The sequence below is a fragment of the Lynx rufus genome, unplaced genomic scaffold (genome assembly GCF_022079265.1).
Source record: "Lynx rufus isolate CCGP_SWC_20201006 ecotype Redwood Valley unplaced genomic scaffold, mLynRuf1.p SCAF_3, whole genome shotgun sequence".
In the NCBI taxonomy this organism is placed as follows: Eukaryota; Metazoa; Chordata; class Mammalia; order Carnivora; family Felidae; genus Lynx; species Lynx rufus.
Genome location: NW_025814845.1, coordinates 32565939 through 32588634, shown reverse-complemented (window position 1 = coordinate 32588634; position 22696 = coordinate 32565939). Strand labels below are relative to the sequence as shown.

Below are 22696 nucleotides of genomic sequence, written 5' to 3'. Positions count from 1 at the left end.
TCGCCATCCTTGTTCAGCAAGATCCCTGCAGGTGTTTTCCTGTAGCGTTGGGTTGCATTTTGCCCTTTTTATGGGAAGCAAGTGAAAACAGAAACCTGTGGTGTTTCCACTAAACCAAGAAGTACAAGCTTCATAAACTTCAGTCCATCTGACAAGGGTGAGAGTTGTGTGTCTCCCAAGTGTGATTCATCATTAGCCCCAATCGTATGCTTATTTCACTTAACCGGTGATGAACTCATGAAGGAAAAGAATAAATCCAAGAACAATGAAATACATTGTTAAATACTGTGTCTGAAAGTCAACGTGTAATTCAGAATGTTGATATATCATTTTTTCCTTTCTGGGAATAGAATTCTCCTTAAAACATAAGTTTATCATTTGACCTGCACATACTTTAACAGATTCCCAGGAAGAAATATAAATGCCAAGTGTCTGTAGTCACCCAAACACCAACATATACTTTGTGATAAATAAATATACCTCTTTCCTTTAGCTTTTGCCATTCTGGCTTGGCCTTGCTGATGATACCCTCTGGGATGTAGATGAGTGATGAAACATCACTTATTGTCCCTGTAAGTAACCGTGGCCCTGGTGCACAGTGTGGAAGTCACCACCATGAGGTCTGGCATATTGGAATATTTATCTGTAATCTTTACCTCATCTCTGCTAGTGAGATTTGGCCAACTAGTCTTCTAGTCAAAGGCTAAAGGCTTTTATTTTCCTTTCCTTAGGGGTATTTCCACATTCTCTATGAGGGTGTTCCTTGGATATATTCCTAAGTAAGACTGTCTATGTATAAACCTCTGAAAAGAATCAGGAAAAAAAACCAAAGACTAGAAAAATGGCTGAAAAGAGCCATTTTATGCAGTTGCTTTCTACAACATTACATTTTAGGCCATCAAAAACATAGTTCTTAGGTGGCCTAGCATGTTCTTTGCACATCTGGCCTCTGGGTTCTTTAGACTGTTCCAAGCAGAGTTTTTGCCAAAATGGAAGTGACATCTTGCATGCTATGATACTTTCCAAACAAATCAGGGCTTTCAATTTGTTTCACTGTAAAATTGTGTCAGATTTCATTGTCTAGGCTCCCCTATGTGGTTTTTATCAAGGAGTTCCTTGGTAAAGGTCATGTACAAGCACTGAAAAAGATTGCCATAAAGCTACAAGTCTCTGATTTCTTAAAGTTTGTTGTTTTATTTTGTTTTATTTTATTTTATTTTATTTTGTTTTGTTTTGTTTTGTTTTGTTTTATTGCAGGGTTTTATATGAACATGTTACCTATTTTTCCAGGCTATCCCCTAAAGATTGAAACAAAACTCCGTGAAAGCCTTCTGGTCAGAGTTATCTTTATGAGGAATTCTACTGGCCTAATTATCTGCCAAACATTTTTCTTTCTTTTTCTTTTCTAAGCATATTTCTTAGAAAGCAAATAAATATTGTTTATTTGGCCCACTGTTGCATAACCTTGCTTGATCATGAAATAGCTAGTCTAGGTGTTTATTATTTGTATTAGACAATTTATATTCTACGAGACAGAAAGAGATGTTAGATCATCACTACCACCTTGTTCTCCATTTCCTCTATAAGAAGATAAGCACTTTGGGGCACCTGGGTGGCTCAGTCAGTTGAGCTTCTGACTTTGGCTCAGGTCATGCTCTCACGGTTTATAAGTTCAAGCCCCATGTTGGGCTCTGTGCTGACCGCTGAGAGCCTGGAGCCTGCTTCAGATTCTGCATCTCCCCCTCTCTCTCTGCCCCTCCCCTGCTCTCACCTCTGTCTCTTTCTGTCTCTCAGTAATAAATAAAAAGTTAAAAAAAAATTACAAAAAAGTAAAATCTTAAAAAAAATATCCAAGACATTCTTGGAGTTTTATAAAACACAGGAGTTGTATACTCAACAAAAGCAATCTTCAAGATAGTCACACAAAAAATATTGTAACTTCCCACAAGGTATTCTGCAATCATTAATAATTTGGTTATTCTTTCATTACAAAGCCTTTATGTCTTTGTCAGAGGCCTCAGTCCCAAAAGGAAGAAGAGATAAATGACTATACATCGCGCTGTGTTGTAGAAGTATAAACAAGTATGTGGACAATCCAAAAGATAGTAGCACCCCTGTCACCTGGAGGATTCAGGAGCAATAGAGCCATGGTCGTTTATTCACTGTTTTTAGTTTGCAGTCCTAAAGGGAGAAAAACAGTGACAATGGAGAGAAGGAAGATGCAAGAGAAAAGTGGAGGGACCAGAGGCGAGAAAAATTCATTTCTTCCCCTGCCTCAAAAATTAGTGAGAAAAAAGTAAAGGGAAGTTTTGAGGTTGAGGAAGGAAAGTTGAGGGAATTCTTCCTGGTACAAACGTTCTCAGTAAAGCAGATAGATGTTGGCTGACGTGACGAGGGCCGAATTTGGAATCTTGGGAGAAGAAAGGGTCTGGAGTAGCCTGTGGGAAAATGGAATCCAGTGGACATGGATGAAAGCATGGATCAGTGGTAATGAGCACCCATGCAAGAGGAGAGAGCTGGAATAGAGCCTGTCCTCGTAGTGAGGTGGTTTTTCCCTTCCACGTTGTCAAGACTAAGAACCGAGGAGAGTGTTGGTTGTGGCCTAAACTGTGAATTGGCGAGGCAGGAAAGCGTGGCAGGAGGTCCAGTGGCTAAGAGCTTCTAAAGAGCTCTTGGCTGTGTGCAGGGCTTAGGGGAGGGGGAGCTGAACTGAAGGATTGACTGGAGTGTCCATATGGGTAAGGGACACTTACCCATATGGGTAAGGGAAAGCACACAAATCCTACTTTCCCTCCCTCACCTGTATGGCTGCCGAGTAAGGTACCTGGACCCTTGCCTTGCCCCTCGCCTATCTGTGTCCCCAAATTGCCTTTACTTCACACCAGCCATGGTTATGGCAACACACACTCCTTTTCTTTCAGCCCACAAATAAGACTGTGTAGACTAAGGAGATATTACAGAGCTTTCATTTTGTTCTACTCTGTGGTCCTTTATCCTTTTTCTGATTTAGCTTCTCATTTATATATTTTCACTTTCACATGTCACTAAGTTTAAATGTTTAAACATTTCCCCCTCCAGTAGCCAAAAAGAAAACAAAGCAACAGCTAATATACTAATAAATTTATTTCTAGCTACAGGAGATAAGCTTCAATGCAATGTGGCCATAAAGTATGGCTCCCAGGCTTAGGGGAGAAGCAATAAACTTTCATAAATAAAATAATTTTAAAATACTCCTGGCAGTATAAATAAGAGTAAAATATAACATGTAACAGCCAACAACAGAGCTCCTTACAAAAGAAAGCTATAAACTAAAATAAGGAAATGTTTGCAGCTTTTTGTTGTCGCCCTGCACTCTAGGTGGGCCGCCTGGAGAATTCACAGTGGGAAGTTTTGGACTCACCTTCTGAAATGTTGCCCCTATTACATGTCCTGACACCTTTTGATTTGCTGAAGATCTGTGATAATCACCAAGGAAACCCATTGGGTACTAATGCTACAAATAAGACCGTTCTCAACACATTTCAAGGTGTCAGAGAACACTTTTCAAAAGGAGAGAGAGTAGGAGGATGCACCGGACCGCGTCCCATGGCTTCAGTTAACGCGGGAGCTTACAAGGCTCAGGGCTCACTTGACTTTCAGTCTTGCTTTACCGCTGATCTTTAAGGAAATGTGGAGTTCTCCTGGGCTCTACCTCAGCTTTCATTTGGGTTTTCAGCCCAGGAGTCACATGGGCAAAAGCATAAAAACTACAATGGCATTTTAGTGATCAGTGCCTTGGTTTGAAAGACTGTTGAAGTGATGGATTGTTCTCTAAAAAATTAAGGAGCAAGCAAGACAAGATCTCCCTCCCTCCCTCTCTTCCTCTCTCTGTTTCTCTCTCTCTCTCTCTCTCTCTCTCTCTCTCACACACACACACACACACACACGCATGCATGCATGCACACGCTCACTCACTCTCAAATCAGAAGTGATAAAAGACAGGGAATTGAAGAGCTGCCAGTAGAATGAAATCAGAATTTATCAGTGCTTTCATTCAATACATTGGCAATTCCCAACCATTTGTAATCACGGGCAATATGTTTGCTGCTGAGAAATGGGTTAAACGTACTCTCTCCCTTCAAGGAACTGAAGACTTTGCTGGCCTAGAGTTGGTCACATGGGCCGAGTCTGGGAGGGCTTAGTGGATAAACTTGGTTTAGAAGGTGATAGACTAACCTCTGAAGGGAAGGGCATTCCAAAGATGGCATGAAGGGGTCAAGACTGTGAAGGGAAATATGAATGAAAATTAGTTGGGCCTAGATTTCAGAGAGTCTTCGATGCCGATGTAAGAGTTTGGACTTTATCGTGTAAACAGTAGGAAGCCATAGAAAAATTTCAGAGCAAGAGATGTGGTTTGTGTTTTACATTTGTTTTATAAAGAGAAATCTCTGTTGGCAGTAAAGACGAGATGAGAGACAGATGATGAGAGCTCTAGGGAAACAACAGAGGGAATGATGTGGGCATTCCATTTATAAGTTGCTATGCCTGGTACTGTCTCAAGTTGGGGTGGGGTTTTTTTTAATTCTTTTTTTTTACTATTTATTTATTTACTTATTTATTTATTTTTGCTGGATTATATGGAGAAAGGCAAGCTAGCACAGAACTTTTTTAATTCTGAGTTTGATTTCACCCATTAGTAGCCAAGTGTTCATGGGCAAGGAAGTTAAATTCTGTCTCCTGTTTCTCATCTGCAGAATGCGGGTAGCAATGATGCCTTCTGCATAGGGTTATAACAAGTATTTACTAAATGTATACATATGCATAGCCCTTAGAACCTTGTATGTGCTATGTGCTAAGTATTTTATTTTTATCTTTTTTCTCAGTTCATTCATTCAAACAGCTACTTCCCCTGGATGTGAAGTATAAACAACATTTTTGTAGAGAATGCTGCTGCAGGGTGGTCCTTAGTGTCACTGTAGATCATGAGGAACAGGGGAGACGTTAAGTGAAGTTCCAGTATTGGGAAATTTGGGCAGGCTTACTTTACGGCACAATGTGGTTATATTATTCTGATAAACAGATTTTGAAATCCCAGAACACAGTGTGAACTACATTCAAATATGAATGCAGAAACACCTTCAGAAATCTCCAATAAACATTTTAATTCCCTATGTCTTTACTTCCCTGTTTGTGAGTGCAACTGAAAAAACAGTGCCACATTCTTAAATTGGAACAATAATTATGTCCCATGAATCCAATAAAAATTATAAGTACTTTTATTAAAGGTAGACTTTATTTTATATATATATGTATATATGTATACATAATAATATATATGTGTACATATACGTATATATGTGTATACATATACGTATATATGTGTATACATACATATATACGTATATGTATATATATACATAATAAGTACAAATATATATATACGTATATATTTATTGTATTTATTATATAAATAACTGCAGGGGCGCCTGGGTGGCGCAGTCGGTTAAGCGTCCGACTTCAGCCAGGTCACGATCTCGCGGTCCGGGAGTTCGAGCCCCGCGTCGGGCTCTGGGCTGATGGCTCAGAGCCTGGAGCCTGTTTCCGATTCTGTGTCTCCCTCTCTCTCTGCCCCTCGCCCGTTCATGCTCTGTCTCTCTCTGTCCCAAAAATAAATAAAAACGTTGAAAAAAAAAAATTAAAAATAAATAAATAAATAAATAAATAAATAAATAAATAAATAAATAAATAAATAACTGCAGGCTAGCATTCTGAACAACTCCAGTAGTAGAGGAATTGTTCCTTATATTTCCTTGTGCAGAGCCAGTGTTCTGTTTCTTCTCAGTGTTCGGACTCTTGTAAAACAGAAAGCCGGCCCCATTAGGTTATAGGAAGAGTCTATAGGATTTGGGGCAGCGGGGGCAGGAAAGCTAAATATCTTGAAACTTTTTGCCTTTGAAGAGCTGAGAAAGCAGTTCTTGACGAGGGAGATAAATACAACCCCTCTGTATAGTTGAGGTGAACAAAGCTTTCCTTGATACTAAAGGTTTTTAATACTCCTTATTGATGGGAGGGGTTCTTTTATTTGATCCATCAAGATTACCAAGCCACATGTCCCCATCCCTAACTGAAATACGGCATCATGAAATCATGATTAAAGTTATAGAAACCAATTTGTGAAGTGGCAAGAGATGACAGATACTGCATTTCCCCTCTTGGTTACTGGGAATTAAGTTTCAGTAGCATTGAGGAATTCTGAAAAAATAACTGTAAGTTATTTAAATTATATTCTTCAACTTTTCCCTTGGATTCATGGCTAAGCAGTTTTGACTAGTTCATAAATTAGGACAGTGTTGTTGTTTTGTAATAAGATAATTTAGTGAAAATATTTTTGCAGGACTGTGATTTGTGTGGCTAGAATAATGAGCAAAGATTGCAGAGGAATCAGTGATTTGTAATCCCAACCCTGGTAGGCACAGATGTGTGACTTTAATGGAGTAATTTATTTTTTCTGATAACATTTGTCCAATCTCCTTTGAGGAGCTTTTGTGAGAATAAAATGAGTGGAGTTATGTGAAAGCAATTTAAAACAGAAAAGCACTAAAAATAACTAAATGTAGTTGCTGAACATCCTGAAGGCATCTTAGTAGAACAAATGGGAGTAAAATGTTGAGAGTGTTTGTTTGATTTTACAGGCAACAAGGGAAACTCTCAGTCGCCACTGCACTACCCTTGGTGATGCTCTTCGAAAAGAGAATGATTTTGCTCTTATAATTGATGGGAAAACCCTCAAGTATGCCTTAACTTTTGGAGTAAGACAGTATTTCCTGGACTTGGCTTTGTCATGCAAAGCTGTTATTTGCTGCAGGTAAGTTCTCCTTAATATTGTCAGATTTCAGTAAAGAGCACCTTGCTCCTAAATTCTTGATTTTTGAACTTCCAGATTCTATCCAGAATTTGTAAATGTCAGGTTATTTGTTATTTCACTCACTCAAGACTGAAGGTTTACAACCTGGAATAGAATTTAGTAGCAGAGTCTTAGTGATCATTAGTAATTATTTTTCATAATTTGAATCAACAAGTTTATTGCCATCTCCTGTGTTCAAAATCAGTTATTTACCTACATTTCCATGTTTGGTAATTACTGTAAATGTTCTCTTTTCTACACATCAATCTTAGATCCTGCTTCAAGGACTTAACTTTAGGAAATGGCAGGATGGGAGGTGCTTGGTCATTTTCCTCAAGACTGTTTCTTGACTGTACATTCCTCTTTCCTGTAATTTATGATATTTCCCATTTCCTAAATTAGAATCTGTTTTGAGTTATCAAGGCTTGAATCCATAGAACTACATTTTTGTAAACTATTCACTCCAGTCCTTCCCAAACTTCTTGTCAAAAAAATCTTCCCCATATCTCTGTCTTCATTGTTCCCCTATATCCTAAAATTTAAAGTGTATTGATGGGACACCTGGTGGCTCAGTCGGCTAAGTGTCTGCCTTTGGCTCAGTTCATGATCTTGTGGCTCTTGAGTTTGAGCCCCGCATCAGGCTCTGTGCTGACAGCGCAGAACCTGCTTGAGATTCTCTCTCTCCTCTCTCCTCCCTCCTTTCTCTGCTCCTACCCTGCTTGTGCTCTCTCTCTCTCTCAAAATAAATAAACCTTAAAAATTTTAAATAAGGAAGGAAGGAAGGAAGGAAGGAAGGAAGGAAGGAAAAGAAAGAAAGAAAGAAAGAAAGAAAGAAAGAAAGAAAGAAAAGAGAAAAGAAAAGAAAAGAAAAGAAAAGAAAAGAAAAGAAAAGAAAAGAAAAGAAAAGAAAAGAAAAGAAAAGAATATTCATGGGACAGCTGGATGGCTCAGTTGGTTAAGTATCCAACTGTTGATTTTGGCTCAGGTCATGATCCCAGAATCATGGGATGGAGCCCCACGTTGGGCTCCATGCTAAGCATGAAGCCTGCTTAAGATTCTATTTATCTCTCCTTCTGCCCCTCTCCCCCATTCACCCTTTCCCTCTCTCTAAAATAAAAAATAATTAAATAATTTTTTTTTTTAATAAATAAGGGGCACCTGGGTGGCTCAGTCAGTTAAGCGTCTGACTCTTGGCTTCGGCTCAGGTCATGTTCTCATAGTTCACGAGTGCAAGCCCCGAGTCGGGTTCTGCACCAATAGCATGGAACCTACTTGGGAGTCTGTCTCTCTTCCTCTCTCTTTCTCTGATCCTCCCCCACTTGTGTTCTCTCTCTCTCCCTCTCCCTCTCTCTCAAATAAATATTTTAAAATTAATTAATTAATTAATTTAATGTATTCATGACTATGCCCAGTGTCTTCACCGTGGAACCCAGGGATTTTCCTCTTTGCCGTCCACTTACTGAGTCTTACCAGCTGGTCACACCAGGTCCAGGTGGCAGTGTCTCCAGTGTTTCTCCTCCTGGGAGATGAAATCTTAGCAAGGCTTCTGAAGAATTTCTCAGAATTTGTTCTTTTAACATTATCTTTAAATGTTTTCTATTTCCTTTTATTATTATTTTAAAGTATATATTTACTGATAAAAGAAGGTTATGCTTTTTAAACCTTTTTTGTCTGGGCTTATTCTCTTAAATATCCTGCCTATAATCTGCCTCCACATTTATAAGCCATGCCTTGTAGATATTTCCGAGATTTCAGCTGGAACCTATTTTGTGAAACATATTTAAACCTAACTTAATAAATACCTTTTATAAAGCATCATTTTCAACCTATGAAATTATACTCAGAGAATTAAAAGTGCTTATTCCAGGAATCGTATTACTTTAGTCATTTATTTTTCTTCACTGTGGTATGTATTGATAAATGTTGCTGTAAAACAGCTCTTGGATAGCATGTTGTACATACTTAATATTAGTAATATTCAGGCTTTCTGGTTAATCACGAAGAAAGAATTAGAGATTAATTTATCTTGATGGTCTCATTTGCACTTTGCTATCACCATCCTTTTTAAAAATCTGCTTTTTCCAGTGACCTTTCTTGATTCCTTGCTAATCTCTTGACCAAGTCTTAGTAGTGTTCAACTCTGACACCCTTCCATCAGGATAATTGTGTGCCAGATCTAGTTGTTAATCACTTTCACTAATGGGATCACAAGGATCAACAAAAGATTGCTCAAAAGCACATTAAGTGATATGACTGTTGGCTCCTGCTTGAAAACAAAACAGAATACAGAGCTCTTTAGATTCAGTGATCGGTTCCCTTGGTCTGGCCCTACTGTGTGCTGAGCAGATGGGCCGCACCTACAAGGATGAATAAGACTTCCTGCCTGCTCTCCTTCATGTATCCTTTTTTTTTTCCTTTTAAGTAGAATCACAGTTGCTTTGAAAGCTGTGGTAGGCCAGTTCTCATAATGCAGTCCCTGCAGCTGATCTCATTCTTAGAGCATTGCTTAACACAGTACCTCCCACCATTCTTCCAAAAGTTGAACCACAAAATTAAACAATAGCAGAGGGAGAGAAACACTAGAAAGCGGAGTCAAGGGAGAAAAAATATGTTGTGAGCTTGTGAAATTCTCTCCCGAGATCCTTCTTCTGGATGGCTCACAAGTCACATGGATCTCAGGGCTCCTCTGGGCCCAGGTCCCTGGGAGGGAATCACACTCTGCCATGCACGTGCAACTCAGCTCTGAAACTGAGCTTATAAAGATGTGTGTGGCCCCTTCCTCCCTCCGTCCTGTTTTATGCATGTTTGAGGACCTGAAGGTCCCTATGCAGACACTGGGTTTTATTTAGAGTTTTTAGGGCTTTTTTTTTTTTTTTTTTTTTTAAGTAAAATATCTTTCCTCAGCTTTTTCTTCTGAGTGCCTTCATACTCGCTCTTTTCCCCTAAGGACTGTGGTTCAACTTCCAGTCTGGTGTTGAGAATTCATCAGTGCCACTGCTGTAGTTATGTCTGTTCACCTTCTTGGCCGCCTAGTGGCTCCTGGCATTTTATCCAGTGGCGCAGACCGTATTCCTCTCATTCAGCTTACTAACCTTGAAGTACAATTTCCATGATACGCTTTTGTCACTTGTGAGGAATAGGTGGGCAATTCTGTAGATCTTTCTTTACCATTAAATGCAAGTGGCACTCCAGGTTCCCAGAAGATGACAATCTCCCAGCCTCAGGAAATTCTCTATTTTCTGCTATTAGAACATATACTCCAGACAGATACTGAATATTATTTCAAAATACAGTACTGTTTCACAAATTTGTTTGTGTTCATTCTGGCTTTATGGGTTTCTCCCTGCCCAACTATTTTCTGATATTCTTTTTTTTTTTTTTTTTGGTCAGTCCTCACGTGAAAGTCATCCAGAGTCTGCTCTGGGCCGCAGCTAGAATGGAAGTGGAGAGGAAAGCCTTCCCGTAATGGATAATGAGGCTCTCAATATTAGTTCCATCTTCAGGATTACATCAGCCACTTTCTTCCCTGACATTATCAGCAGAGAGGGCAGAAGGCAGTTTTCGGTGTTTGCCTAATTGACACAGTTATAAAGATGAGCGTTTTTCCTGAAAAGCCTACAGTTGAATTGAAAGAAACAGTTGTTCTCAGTCAGTAGTCATTATATCTCTCACTCACTGCCATTTTCTGAAGGGACTATTCAGAGACAGAAATAATCCCCTCGTTCCAAAATTATTCAGGGCTTTGGAGTCCTGGTTTTGGTTTACAAAGGGAAGGTTTCATGTTATACTTCAAGTAATTTTTTTAAGTATGTAAAACCCAAGAAGTAAAATGAAATCTGTTTTTATCTGCCCAACATGTCCTGTATTTTTATAGATACCATGCGGGTTTTTTTTTTTGTTTTTTTTTTACCTCTGTGTACACTTACCTGTATAACCTGAATAGTTTAATAGGAAACATGCATCTAACGTTAGAGGAGTTTCTGATCAGTTTTCCTGGTTATAAACATAAACTCCTTGTGGTCCTTCTTTCCTTCTTTTCCCTTGCTCAAATGCACCAATTCCATCATTTGGTGGGATCAGATGTTTGAAGAACGTGAAAACTCTGCATCATTTTCAACACCCCTCGCCCCCCACCACTCCCGCAAAATACACATATACACAAATATGTAAAATTGAATTCACCATTTTAGGGGCTTCACAGACTCCCTAAAACTCTTACACAGGTAGGAGAGGGAAAGGCTTGCTCCAAGACTTGTGGAGATTTCTGTGCCCAGCGAAAATCAAGACCTATTCTGCAACGTTACTGTACCAGATAAATAATTCCTCATCTCAGTTACCAACATTTTATGCCCTAAGTTCTTAGAGCTTGCATAATTGGTACATATAATGGCATTTTATCTGAGGATTCATAAAATTCTTGTTCTAATTTTACCTCTCTGGCACTTTGGCTGCCTAATGGAATTTCTCTGGCTTTGGTTTTGTGACCTGTAAAAAGAAGAGCTTGGCACATAGCAATGATTCAAATCCTACACAGAGCCTGGAGGTCTAAGCAGCAGAGAGTAGAGCTTCTCTGACATAGAGCCGTGGGAGAGCCGTGCACATACACGCCTTCCTCAGTTATTTCCTTCCAGCTTGAAAGCCGCTGGGCCAGAGGACCTCTCCTGGCCCTTTCACTTTCTGGACAAACCCTTCTTCTGTGGGCCACTCTATGCTGGGACGGGTCTGTCTACCGCTTGGATCAGCTTAATTTGTGGAAGCATCTGTTCTACCTCTTTCAATATTCCCTCCAGAAGAGGGTGGGAATGTTGCAGGGAAGTATTGCTGTGTGTTAAATAGCATGTGGTTTCTGAGATCCTCATCAGTTCACATAACCCAGCCTTTCAAAGAATTTTACATTTTTTCTGTAGTTGTCAGTTTAGCTTAAACGTATTTTGAAACTTATGTTCTGTGACAGTTGGTTGAAAATTGGCCTAGAGCCTCCAGCTTTTAGACTGTCTAGTAATCACCGTTCTTCTACATAATTTATGTACTTATGTCTTCTGAAAAGCAGAAGTTAAATTGAAGTAAGCATTTTTCCCGACTTGCAACATCTCTAATCAAAGTTTAACCCCCTTTTGGGCCATTTTCCCCATAGTGCATTAAAAAAAAAAAAAAAAAAAAAAAACACTTGACTTCAGTGAGAGTCGTCACTCAGGAGTGGCATTCCAGGCAAAACCTTTCACCCTGGTCTGATCAACCGGTCCTCCTAGAAGAGGTCTAAAGGGACCCTTTGAATACTCTGTGTCATAGCATGACTGCATTAAGCAAAGGGTCAAGACAGATCTACTTCTTGAATCTTTTGGGATTGTCTTAAACTTGAAGGATTTCCCTAAATAAATGTTTTGCACTTAAAGGGTAGTCATAAAGCACAAATGAAGCTAATAAATGCTCAACAGACATTCCTTTAAAGAAAAAAGTTTGTGAACACCATTGGATGCCAAGCAGATGTTTGGCTTTGAGAAGACTTACAAACTGTTAATGAATGTCAACCCCGTGTTTGCTTCCAAGAAAATATGAATAAATGTTGGAAATGCTGAGAGAATATTTCTTTCATACATGTATGGCTAAAAGAGGACATGCTGAATAAGTTTTATAACTTCATAAAATGCCCATGTTTTGCTTTAACATCATATAATAAGCTGTTCAGCCCTGTCTGTCTCATTTGCTACTCTACCTCTCCTGAGTAATGTTAAATAATAAGGCCACGGTACCGTCTGGTAGCCACTTATGTTATACAGTTCCCCACCAGGGAAGTCCATATTTGACAGTAAAATATTAATAAATCTCAACACTTCAGAATTCCACTACAATTCAACATTATATAGTTTTAGATATGATCAGTTTAGATAAACCACCATCACCCAACAGCCGCACGTGCACACGCACACACGCACAGACACCGATTAGAACTGCAGATCATATAACTCCAGTAAAACAGAGTTAACTTGTACTGGAAAGTATATAAAATATAAGCATGCAACTTAGTGAATTTTCATGAAGCAAGTACACTCCTGTATCAAGTACTCGAGCATAACCAGCACCTCAGAAGCCCCCGCACGCTCCCCTCCCTGTAGCTTTATTATCCTCCCAAGAGTAAGTGCTATCTTGATTTCCATGATCATGCTTCTTAAATGCTATCTTACTCGTTTCAGTCTTTTTCTGTTTTATATCTTGCTAACTTGGAATAAGTGTACATATCTTCCATAACTACATTCAAATTCTTGATGATTCTTTTCTGTTCAGCAATTTTAAGTACAGACTCTGCAGCTTTCCACTGAGGCCTCCCTAAAGCTTTACATAAATCAATAGTCAGCACTCTAATGTGTCTTCAAAAACAAATCCACCTAATAGATTATGTACAGTTCTCTTTCAGTTCTATGGTGATAGAATAAAGGGCTTCATTTTCCGATTTGTTAAGGACATGGTATATGGAACCTACAATATTTCTTCAATCTGTCTACTGACCTGATTTTGTGGGGGAAAGGAAAGCAGAGTTACTTTGGTGTAACTGGTTCTCCTTGAACCCATAGGGTTTCTAGTGATCACCTTCTTTCTAATAAACCCATGTGAGCCATCCCCATTTAGAGCAAGTTAGAGGCTTGGCATTTTGAGCCAGGCTAGGGCTTCAAGAGTCAAGACCAGGTAGGATGTAAGCCATGAGTGTTGAACAGCTGTAGGGCATGGAGTAAAGAGAAGGAAAAGAGCACATCCTAGAGGAAAATGATCTTGCAAAACAAGAGGCATATTACCAAGGAAGCAGACGGAGAGACGAGAAATGGATATAATAAGCTTTTAAGTTAAGGCATGAATGAGGAGGTGGTTCCAGATAGTATTTTCCAAGAGGAAGGGAGTATTTCATAGAGCAAAGTGGGCAAACGTTTTCTGTAAAGGGCCAGATAGTAAGTATTTTAGGCTTTCTGGGCTATACAGTCTATGTCACAGCTACTCAACTCTGCCACGATAGCGTGAAAGCAGCTCTGGACAAAATATAAATGAAGGGGGTGACTGTGATCCAATAAATCTTTATGTAAAAAGCAGGCTACTGCCCAGATTTGGCCCTGGGGTTATAGTCTATTGACCCCTGCATGGTGTCTGTGGCTCGTGAATGAATGATAAGCGGGAGACATTCTGACAGAACATCCATGAGGTTCACTCCAACCTCCCTAGGCTGTAATTTCCAGCTTTCTTTTCTGGAAAACTGAGACATTTGCCAGTCTCTCTCCACCTGCCTGTTTCCCTTTCTCCATGATTCCTCAAAAATGACTGACATTCTTTCCGTAGTGACAGCTATACAGGCACTCTAGAGGGTCCATTAAATTTCTCTGTGTCCTGGGATTCAAGAAAAACCGTTAAAATGTGGAATTTCCAGAATTCAATTTGTTTTTGAATGAAGTGTCAATAGATATTTATGTGTCTCAGTAGGAGATAGATGAGGAACTAGGACCACAGATATCAGATCCTGCTCTGTCACCGAAATGCCTCCCCTCTGTTCTAGGGGGATGTGCCAGCAAGATGCAAAAGGACAATTCCAGCCACGGGACCAGGCGGGAAGGGGCACAAGCTAGCCTTCCCCTTAAGCTGGAAGTGGTCCAAAGCCAAAGTAAAGCAAATTCTTGTTTGATTTTTATGCATTATTTTAGCTTCTGCCCTACATGCCACTTCCTCTGCACTCCACCTTAGGAAAACATTCTTAACTATTTAACATGTTCCCTTCCAAATGCCACACTTTATTTGTATATGTGTGCCACTGTGAAAAATACATAATATGGTTATATGTGTGTTGAAATGAGAGATCTATATTTATAATACTCCAGCACAAATTTGTTGCCTCTTTAATTTTTCTACAGTTGGGAGACTATCCATGTTACCAGATGGAAAGCAAGTTTATTTCTTCTCACCAGTACTCATTGTTATCTAATGCATCATAATAATATACATCATTTTATTTATGCTCATAGCAATGGCCATATAAGTTGCCTCTAAACCTTTGCTACCCTGGAAAGTGCTAAAGGGAATATCCTCTCTACATAACCATGCCAAGTGTTTTTTTAATATATACTTAAGAATGGAAGTGTGTGGCTGTGGCTATATCTATATTTTGTTTCAATCAGAATTGCCGCATTGCTCCAAAGCAGCTCTACTCAGAGTGTGCATTCCCAGCTTTATGTGAGAAGGTTGCTGTTTCTGCACCTTAACATCAATGCTGGGCGTCCCTGAATTTATAACTTTGTCAATTTGATGGTTGAAAAGCACCTTGTTGTTTTCACTTCTCTGATTACTAGGGAGATTAAGCATCTCTTAATATAAAGAGAGACAGAGTGTGAGTGGGGGAGGGGCAGAGAGAGAGGGAGACACAGAATCTGAAACAGGCTCTGAGCTGTCAGCACAAAGCCCAGCATGGGGCTCGAACCCACGAACCGCGAGATCATGACCTGAGCCAAAGTCAGACGCTTAACTGACTGAGCCATCCAGGCACCCCTAGCATCTCTTAATATAACTACTTACCTCTCTAGATTTCTGCTTTTGAAGTTCATTCATTCATTCATTCATTCAGCAAATATTTTTTGAGCACTCGCTATGTTTGCTATGTATAAGTTCTATAAATAAAGCAGTGAACAAGAGGAAAATCCCTGCCTTCACATTGTAGCTGTTGTTCAATAAAATCATTACACATATATATTCAAAGGTAATAATTACTGTGTATGATTGTGTGTATAAATGGTCATAGTTGATTTATTATATATCAGATAGATTTATATGAAATCCTTGGTAATAGTTGCTATAAAGAAAAGCAGCACACTGAAGAAGAATAGGGGTACTGAACTGTCGGCTGGGGTTTTTTATGGCCTAATTGAATATTTCTGGTGAGAAATCATACGTAAGGTTTCTTTCTGGAGCGCCTGGGTGGCTCAGTTGGTTGAGTGTCCAACTTCAGCTCTGGTCATGATCTCACAGTTCATGGGTTTGAGCCCCGCGTCAGGCTCTGTGCTGACAGCTTAGAGCCTGGAACCTGCTTTGGATTCTGTGTCTCCCTCTCTCTTTGCCCCTCCCCCACTCACATTTTCTCTCTCTCTCTCTCTCTCTCTCTCTCTCTCTCCCTTTCTCTCTCTCTCTCTGTCTCTCAAAAATAAACATTTAAAAAAAAAAGATTCCTCTCTGACCATCATTGCCTTTTCTGTGCCTTAAATTCTGTTTTATGTTACATTAATAATGCTAACCTGGCTTTCCTTTGTTTTATATATGCTTTGTCTTTTTTTTTTCTTCTAAACCATTATGTTCAATCCTTCTGTATAATATAGTGGTTAAGAATACTGTCTCTAAGTCCACATTGCTTAAGGTTCAATCATGGCTTCACCACTTACTTGCTCTTTTTCCTTAAATTATATAATGTTTCTGTGCCTCAGTGTCTTCATTTGTAAAATGACAATAATAGTAACCTCTTATAGGGTTCTTCTGAGAATTGAATGAATTAAAACAAGTAAAGTTAGAACATAGTGAGCAAATAAGTGTTATTATTACCTGTTATTATAAAGCGTGTCTCTTTTAGACACCATATTGCTGAATTTGTTTTTTGTTTTAATATAACCTGAGAATCTCTTTCAGTCAGTGAATTTAACCTATTTATATTTATTATAATTATTACTATGTCGGCCTCATTTCTTTTGTCTTATTATTTTTTTAATGTTTATTGATTTTGAGAGAGCAGGGGAGCAGAGAGAGAGAGAGAGAGAGAGAGAGAGAGAGAATCTAAAGCAGGCTCCAGGCTCCAAGCTGTCAGCACAGAGCCCAATGCATAGTTCGAACTCCCAGACCATGAGATCATGACCTGAGCTGAAGTTGGACACTTAGCCAGCTGAGCCTCTATAACTGCTTGTTCTGCTTATAACTGCTATAACTGCTTGTTCTGGTTTCATGTTTTCAGTATTTTCCCAAATTCTTCCAAGGTTTTGTTGTTTTTTTAATCATACTTTTTCAAAATTCTTGTATCTTTTTATACCAGTTCTATTTCCTTATAAGCCATTATAAGGCTTTTTTTTTTCTTTTGTGCTCATGATATCCTGTTTTACCTGTGAGATTTTTCCCCCATTTTCCCTAACAGCAGCAAAGTCCTTTGGGAGAAAGATGAAAGCTACATCCTAACTTGCGGTAAAATTGGAGACAGGGCTCCATCTGAGCTTAGTGAATCCCTGTCCCCTGCCCCTCATTTCTTTACCCAAGTGTTGCTTTTCTTAGAGGCAGCCACGTTTTGGTGAGATTACCTGCACAAGGTAACACTGAAGGCCTTGTTAACACACCCACATCATTGGCACCTGTCCTTGCCTGGCTCCATGCCCTGAGGTTGACCAAATGATTCCAACTTTCCTGTCCCAAGGTAGGAAATGGGAATTTTCCTGGGGTCTTAGTTTTAGGGCATTGTGGATACTCCCAAGAATTGGGGTGTCTTTCAACATGTTATTTGGGGGAGTTTGAGTTTCTACAAGCTCTAAGCCTAAGCCAAAGTGTTTATAGTGAGAGAGGAACCCCTTTGCTCCATGCAGCCCACTCTCACCTCCCTGACGCTGGTCAGCCTGGGCTTCATGGGGACACCACAGGGGATGAACAGTGCATCTGAAAAGCTTTCCCTGCCTGTTTGTGTATTTATGGCCCTGGAACACCACTCTTTCCCTCTACCCATTTACCTTCTGACAGGTATCCAGCACTTCGTCTTTCTCCAAAGGCTTCTCATCGATTTTTGCTGATTGTGACCCTCAAATTTACCGAGCTTCTTTAGCTCCTGGCATCTTCAGGATTTTATTTCAATTTCGGGCAGTAGCCAACACTACCACTTGTTTCATCTTCTACGAGATATTTATAAGATGAGAGATAATTCTTTGGTGAAACCCATCCACATAGGACAGAATTCCTAAGAATGAGGGAGGGAAGGAAGAAAGGAAAGGCAAGCTGATTTTCTTACAGCCTAAGGAAGTTCCAACCCTTTCTTACCTACTCAGAGTCACAAGAAAAGAGAAGACAGCAAGTGCCCATATAGGCTCCAACCAGGAAGAGATGGATGGAGGCCATAGCTCTTACCACTCTGAGAGCAAGGTCGCAAAAGAGCAGAACCTGAAGGAGAAGCATTCTTGGCCTTCTGGAGTAGACATGCTTCCCACTTGGACCACACCACTCCTATAGGCAAGGCTCCCTAGACAGAAAGAGGTAGCTGGACCTTGTCCCATGCAGGAGAGATTTCTGTCTCTAGCACTTTTTGTCTCCTTGGAGCAAGAATTCATAGACCACTGTCCTATGTAAAGGCTCATAATATTTAACTCCTGGTACAGTAGGTCAGGTCAGTGAAAGTTCTTAAATTAATAACGGGCAGAAGGATGGCCCTAAGAAGAAGGCTCTTCTCCTTCTCTTAATATTCTTCCATATAGGGGCGCCTGGGTGGCTCAGTCAGTTAAGTGTCTGACTTCAGCTCAGGTCATGATCTCACGGTCTGTGAGTTCGAGCCCCGCATCGCGCTCTGTGCTGACAGCTCAGAGCCTGGAGCCTGTTTCAGATTCTGTGTCTCCCTCTCTCTCTGACCCTCCCCCATTCATGCTCTGTCTCTCTCTGTCTCAAAAATAAATAAACGTTAAAAAAAATAAAAAAATAAAATAAAATAAAATATTCTTCCATATAAATTTCACCACATACCAAAGGATCACTTAAATACTTAATAAGCGAGTGATGCCTGAATGCACATCCCCAGCTCTGAGTTTTTTTCCAAGCTTAGTTCTGACTTTTCAGTCAGTATAGTTAATGATGCCACTAGGATATCCCAATGCTCTCTAAACTTCCAAGTGTCTATAACTTCCTGAGACCTTTCCTCTATACATATTCCTGCCTTTTCTGTTGATGTTTAGGCCATCATTTTCTTAGTCACTTACATTTGAAACCTCAGGGTCATCTCTGATCCCACTTCCATTCAAACCCCACACCCAAGCCATATGTCCTTTCTTTTCATTTTCTTTTCAATTCAGATACATATGTAGAGAGAGATGTAGGTATCCACATATATAAAAAAGATACATTTTGGGGGCAATCCAAATTAATATTTTTAATGCACTGCTTCTACCATGCTCTTTTTTGGCTCAAAATCTTTTTAATTAACACCTCCTGTTGCTTAGAGCTAGTAGCTGTGATATTCAAACTTTCTTATCCTGACATGCAGAGGCCCCCTGTCATCTGGCTCTAAGCCAGTCGGACTATACCCACTTTCCCTTGAAAAGGTGGTATGTTTCCTTCTCCACCTAATAATTTTCCATCTGTTTTTCCTATCCATGTGAGAAAGCCTGGAGAATGCAATATCCTTTATGTACTTCCTCTGCATTCTAGATACAGAGCAGATTAAACAGACTTTGCCTCCTGACAGCAAACAGTAAATAAAAAAAATTTTTTTTAAAAATGAGTGAGAGTTGTAGTGTTAGTATAATGAGATAATGAGATGAATTTCTTGTTTTTGCAAAATTGCCATTTATTCAGTTCTACTAGCATTTTACATTTGCTCTGGGCTGAGCCTAGAGCTGGGTTCCAGATACTAGATGATGAAAGAAAAGAGAAGAGAAGGAAGGAAGGGGAAGGAAGAGACAGGGAGAGAGAGAGAGAGAGAGAGAGAGAAAAGAGAGAGAAAGAAAGAAAGAAAGAAAGAAAGAAAGAAAGAGAAAGAGAGAGAAAGAAAAAGAAAGGGGGAGGGAGGGAGGGAGAAAAAAGAAAGGAAAGAAAGCAGGAAAGAAAGAAAATGAACAGTAGCATTGTAGACAAACTGTTCTCTGGTGTTGATACTATAATAAAGATTTCTATCAGGAATTTTTTTCCTTTTGGGTATTTATAAGGTACATTTGCCAGTTAGTAGTTTGGAGTGTCTGTGAACACACACACATAAATGCGTATTCAAATATACACTATCAATACAATCAGTCCCTATTTAAAATATTATCAGAACCATTGAAACTGGAGACAGACTGTTATAGTTCATCTATAACAACCATGATTATGGGGGGAAAAATGTTTGCATCTAAAATGCGTTGCAGAAGGACATCTTATTTAAAATTACTTTCCCTTTTTGCCCTGTGAAAAGGCTATCTGCATTTTATTTCTGTAGACTCAATCCCTGTATTATAAGGTCCCCTTGTTGCCTCTGACTGCACAGTATATCAACAGATGTTGCTTTTGGAGGCTAGGAAAGCACTCACTCATCAGTCATTTGAATAACACAGTTCTCTTACCTAGAAGTAGTTGAATGTTTCATTATGTACCATATGCTAAGTATAGTTTTGAAGATGCTATATACGTGGCTGTTTTCATTCCAGTAATCGATGTGTTTGTAGAAGTGTTCTAATATTTATGTAATTTTGGTACATGTAACAGATTTTTTTTTTGGCCAAATTTTAATTCCTCTTCAATTCAAAACTTTACAAATGAGCCTAACAAATTTTAGTTCAGAGTCAAGATCTCAAAAGTTTTTCTCTTAGGTTTTTTTTTTCTCTTTTTATATTTTTTTTATTAGCAGAATATGACTCAATGGGGAATAAATAGACTGATAGTCACAAGGAGAAATCTTCAGAAGTGTTGGAAAATACAGCAGAACCCCCTACTAATGATCCTGACCTCTAAATAGTCACCAGGAGCACTTCTCAAGCTTAGTAAATACAGGGGCTCTATAAGCACAGGGTCACTATAAAAACACTTCAGGAAAATTAAGAAATACTCTCTTCCTCCTTGTTCTTAAAACGTTTCTCTGGATTCACCTTCTAATAGCAACTTTATAGTAACTTTTAAGTTTTCAGTATGTTTTTGAGATACATTATCAATATTATTTCTAGTGTATATATAAGATGTTTTTTAGGTTAGTAACCTAAAAACATAATACAGTAAGATAAATTATTACACTCCTTTTGGCTACCTATAAAAAGTCCCCTAAAATATTCTGTCTTTATCCGTATTCCATTCAAAAAGGCAGTTCATTTAGCTAATCCCATTAAAAGAGTGCAAAATGAGGCTCATTAAAGATGTGCTCTCTATATACCTGCAGCTTAAGTGGTAAAAATTGTCAGTACACTGATCTAATGTCCACTGGACAATGAGAGTTACTACATAGCAAATAAGAAAAATACTGAACGGCATGTGCAGAAACTATAGCCAAAATAATATCTGAAGAGCTATTACACTCAGTGTGCTGCTAGTTTGTATTGCAAAAGACCACCTTCTGTTTGTGGAGCCACAGGAAAAAAACTGTATCTTTAGAGCACATACTTGATTAGTCTTTGTCCACAGAGCCTCTGGCTTCTCCCAAAGAAGAAAAGAGCAACAATGGAGGAGAAGAGAACTGTGTATAATTGAAGTCCTAACGCAGACCCATGCGTGGTTTTAAAAAAAATCTAGAGTAGAAAACAGTGCTTTTATAATGTTTCTGAATTATACATTGGGTCACTACTGGTGTTTGTAACATTCAGTTTTTAGTTACTCTCAAACATGGATCTCTAGTTTTTTGATAGACATTTGGGAAAATTAGCATGTAGTAACATTGTTCTAGACTATTCTGGAAATTGTACAAATATAGAAGCATGTTTATGAAAGTCAAGAAAATAAATAAATTCTAATGCTTGACTTCAGTTAGTGACTTCTTCTAAGATAGGACAATGGTAGAAGGAATATGTTCTAGATGATTTCGAACAGTGAAGAAGTTTAGTATATGCTATTTGCTGGGTTTTTTTTTTTTTTTTTTTTGACCTGACAATAAGCTCTCCTCTCCTTGTCAAAGCCAAGTCATATTCTAACTCATCAAGGAAGCCCCTTTCAAGCAATTCTGATTTCCACGTCCTCTGAAGTTATGAAGTACTGGCAATTATATCAAAAAGCTTTATGCTACACTTTTTAATGTCATCTAAGTTTGTTGTGCTATCTTGTAACTGCCTTGTACCAAGGAACAGTTTTTAAAATGGATGCTGTAGGGGCACCTGGGTGACTCAGTCAAGTTAGCGTCCACCTTCACCCCAGGTCATGATCTCGTGGTCCATGAGTTCAAGCCCCACGTCAGGCTCTGTGCTGGCAGCTCGGAGCCTAGAGCCTGCTTCAGATTCTGTGTGTGTCTCTCTCTGCCCCTCCCTGCTTATGCTCTGTCTCTCTCAGTCTCTCAAAAATAAATAAACATTAAAAAAAATTTTTTTAGTGGATGCTGTAAAAACAGTAGAGCTTTTTAACTGATTTCAGCTCGACTAACCTGAATCCTCTTGAACCACCTTGTCTCCCTAAGAGATGCCCACAGTGCATCTAGGCCAGACCTGAAAGGATGCTTCTCAGGACACATCTGCACTTTTGCTTCATGAGATGACGTGGTGCTTACTAGGAATCAGTCAAAATTGTTGCTAGGAAAGCCCGGTATAATACTCTAGAGAGACTTTCAGAGTTGCTAAACCATTTGCTGTATACTTTAGAGTGGGGAACAGAACAGTGAGCTGGGGTGGAGGCGTCATTACGTTCTGGTCTCCACTTGAATGAAACCGGCCGTGGAGTGTGCCTCATGAGTGAGGTTTGTGCAACAAAAATAGGCAGAATTTCAAACAGTAGACCCCTCTGCAAAGTAAGGCTCTTTGCTCTACATCACAAGCTTGTGGGTTCATGAGTTAAATATTTTATGTATGCATATTTTATTTTTTACGAATCCCCACTTAGCAACGGCTATGTCAGACACATCAGATATGAAGGCTTCTGCCGTTTGTTGAATCTTCTTCCAAGCCCTTGTCTGCTGTTAGC

The 22696-nt window shown here is 39.2% G+C and overlaps 1 protein-coding gene across 4 annotated transcripts in view; it reads left to right on the top strand.

The window, feature by feature from the left end:
- ATP8A1 (ATPase phospholipid transporting 8A1) overlaps positions 1–22696 on the top strand; it is a 233808-nt gene that overhangs the window by 152683 nt on the left and 58429 nt on the right. For all 4 annotated transcript variants that reach the window (XM_047092415.1, XM_047092413.1, XM_047092412.1 and 1 more), the window contains one exon: positions 6672–6844. In XM_047092415.1, the coding sequence (XP_046948371.1) occupies positions 6672–6844 (173 nt within the window). The remainder of the gene's footprint in view (positions 1–6671; positions 6845–22696) is intronic.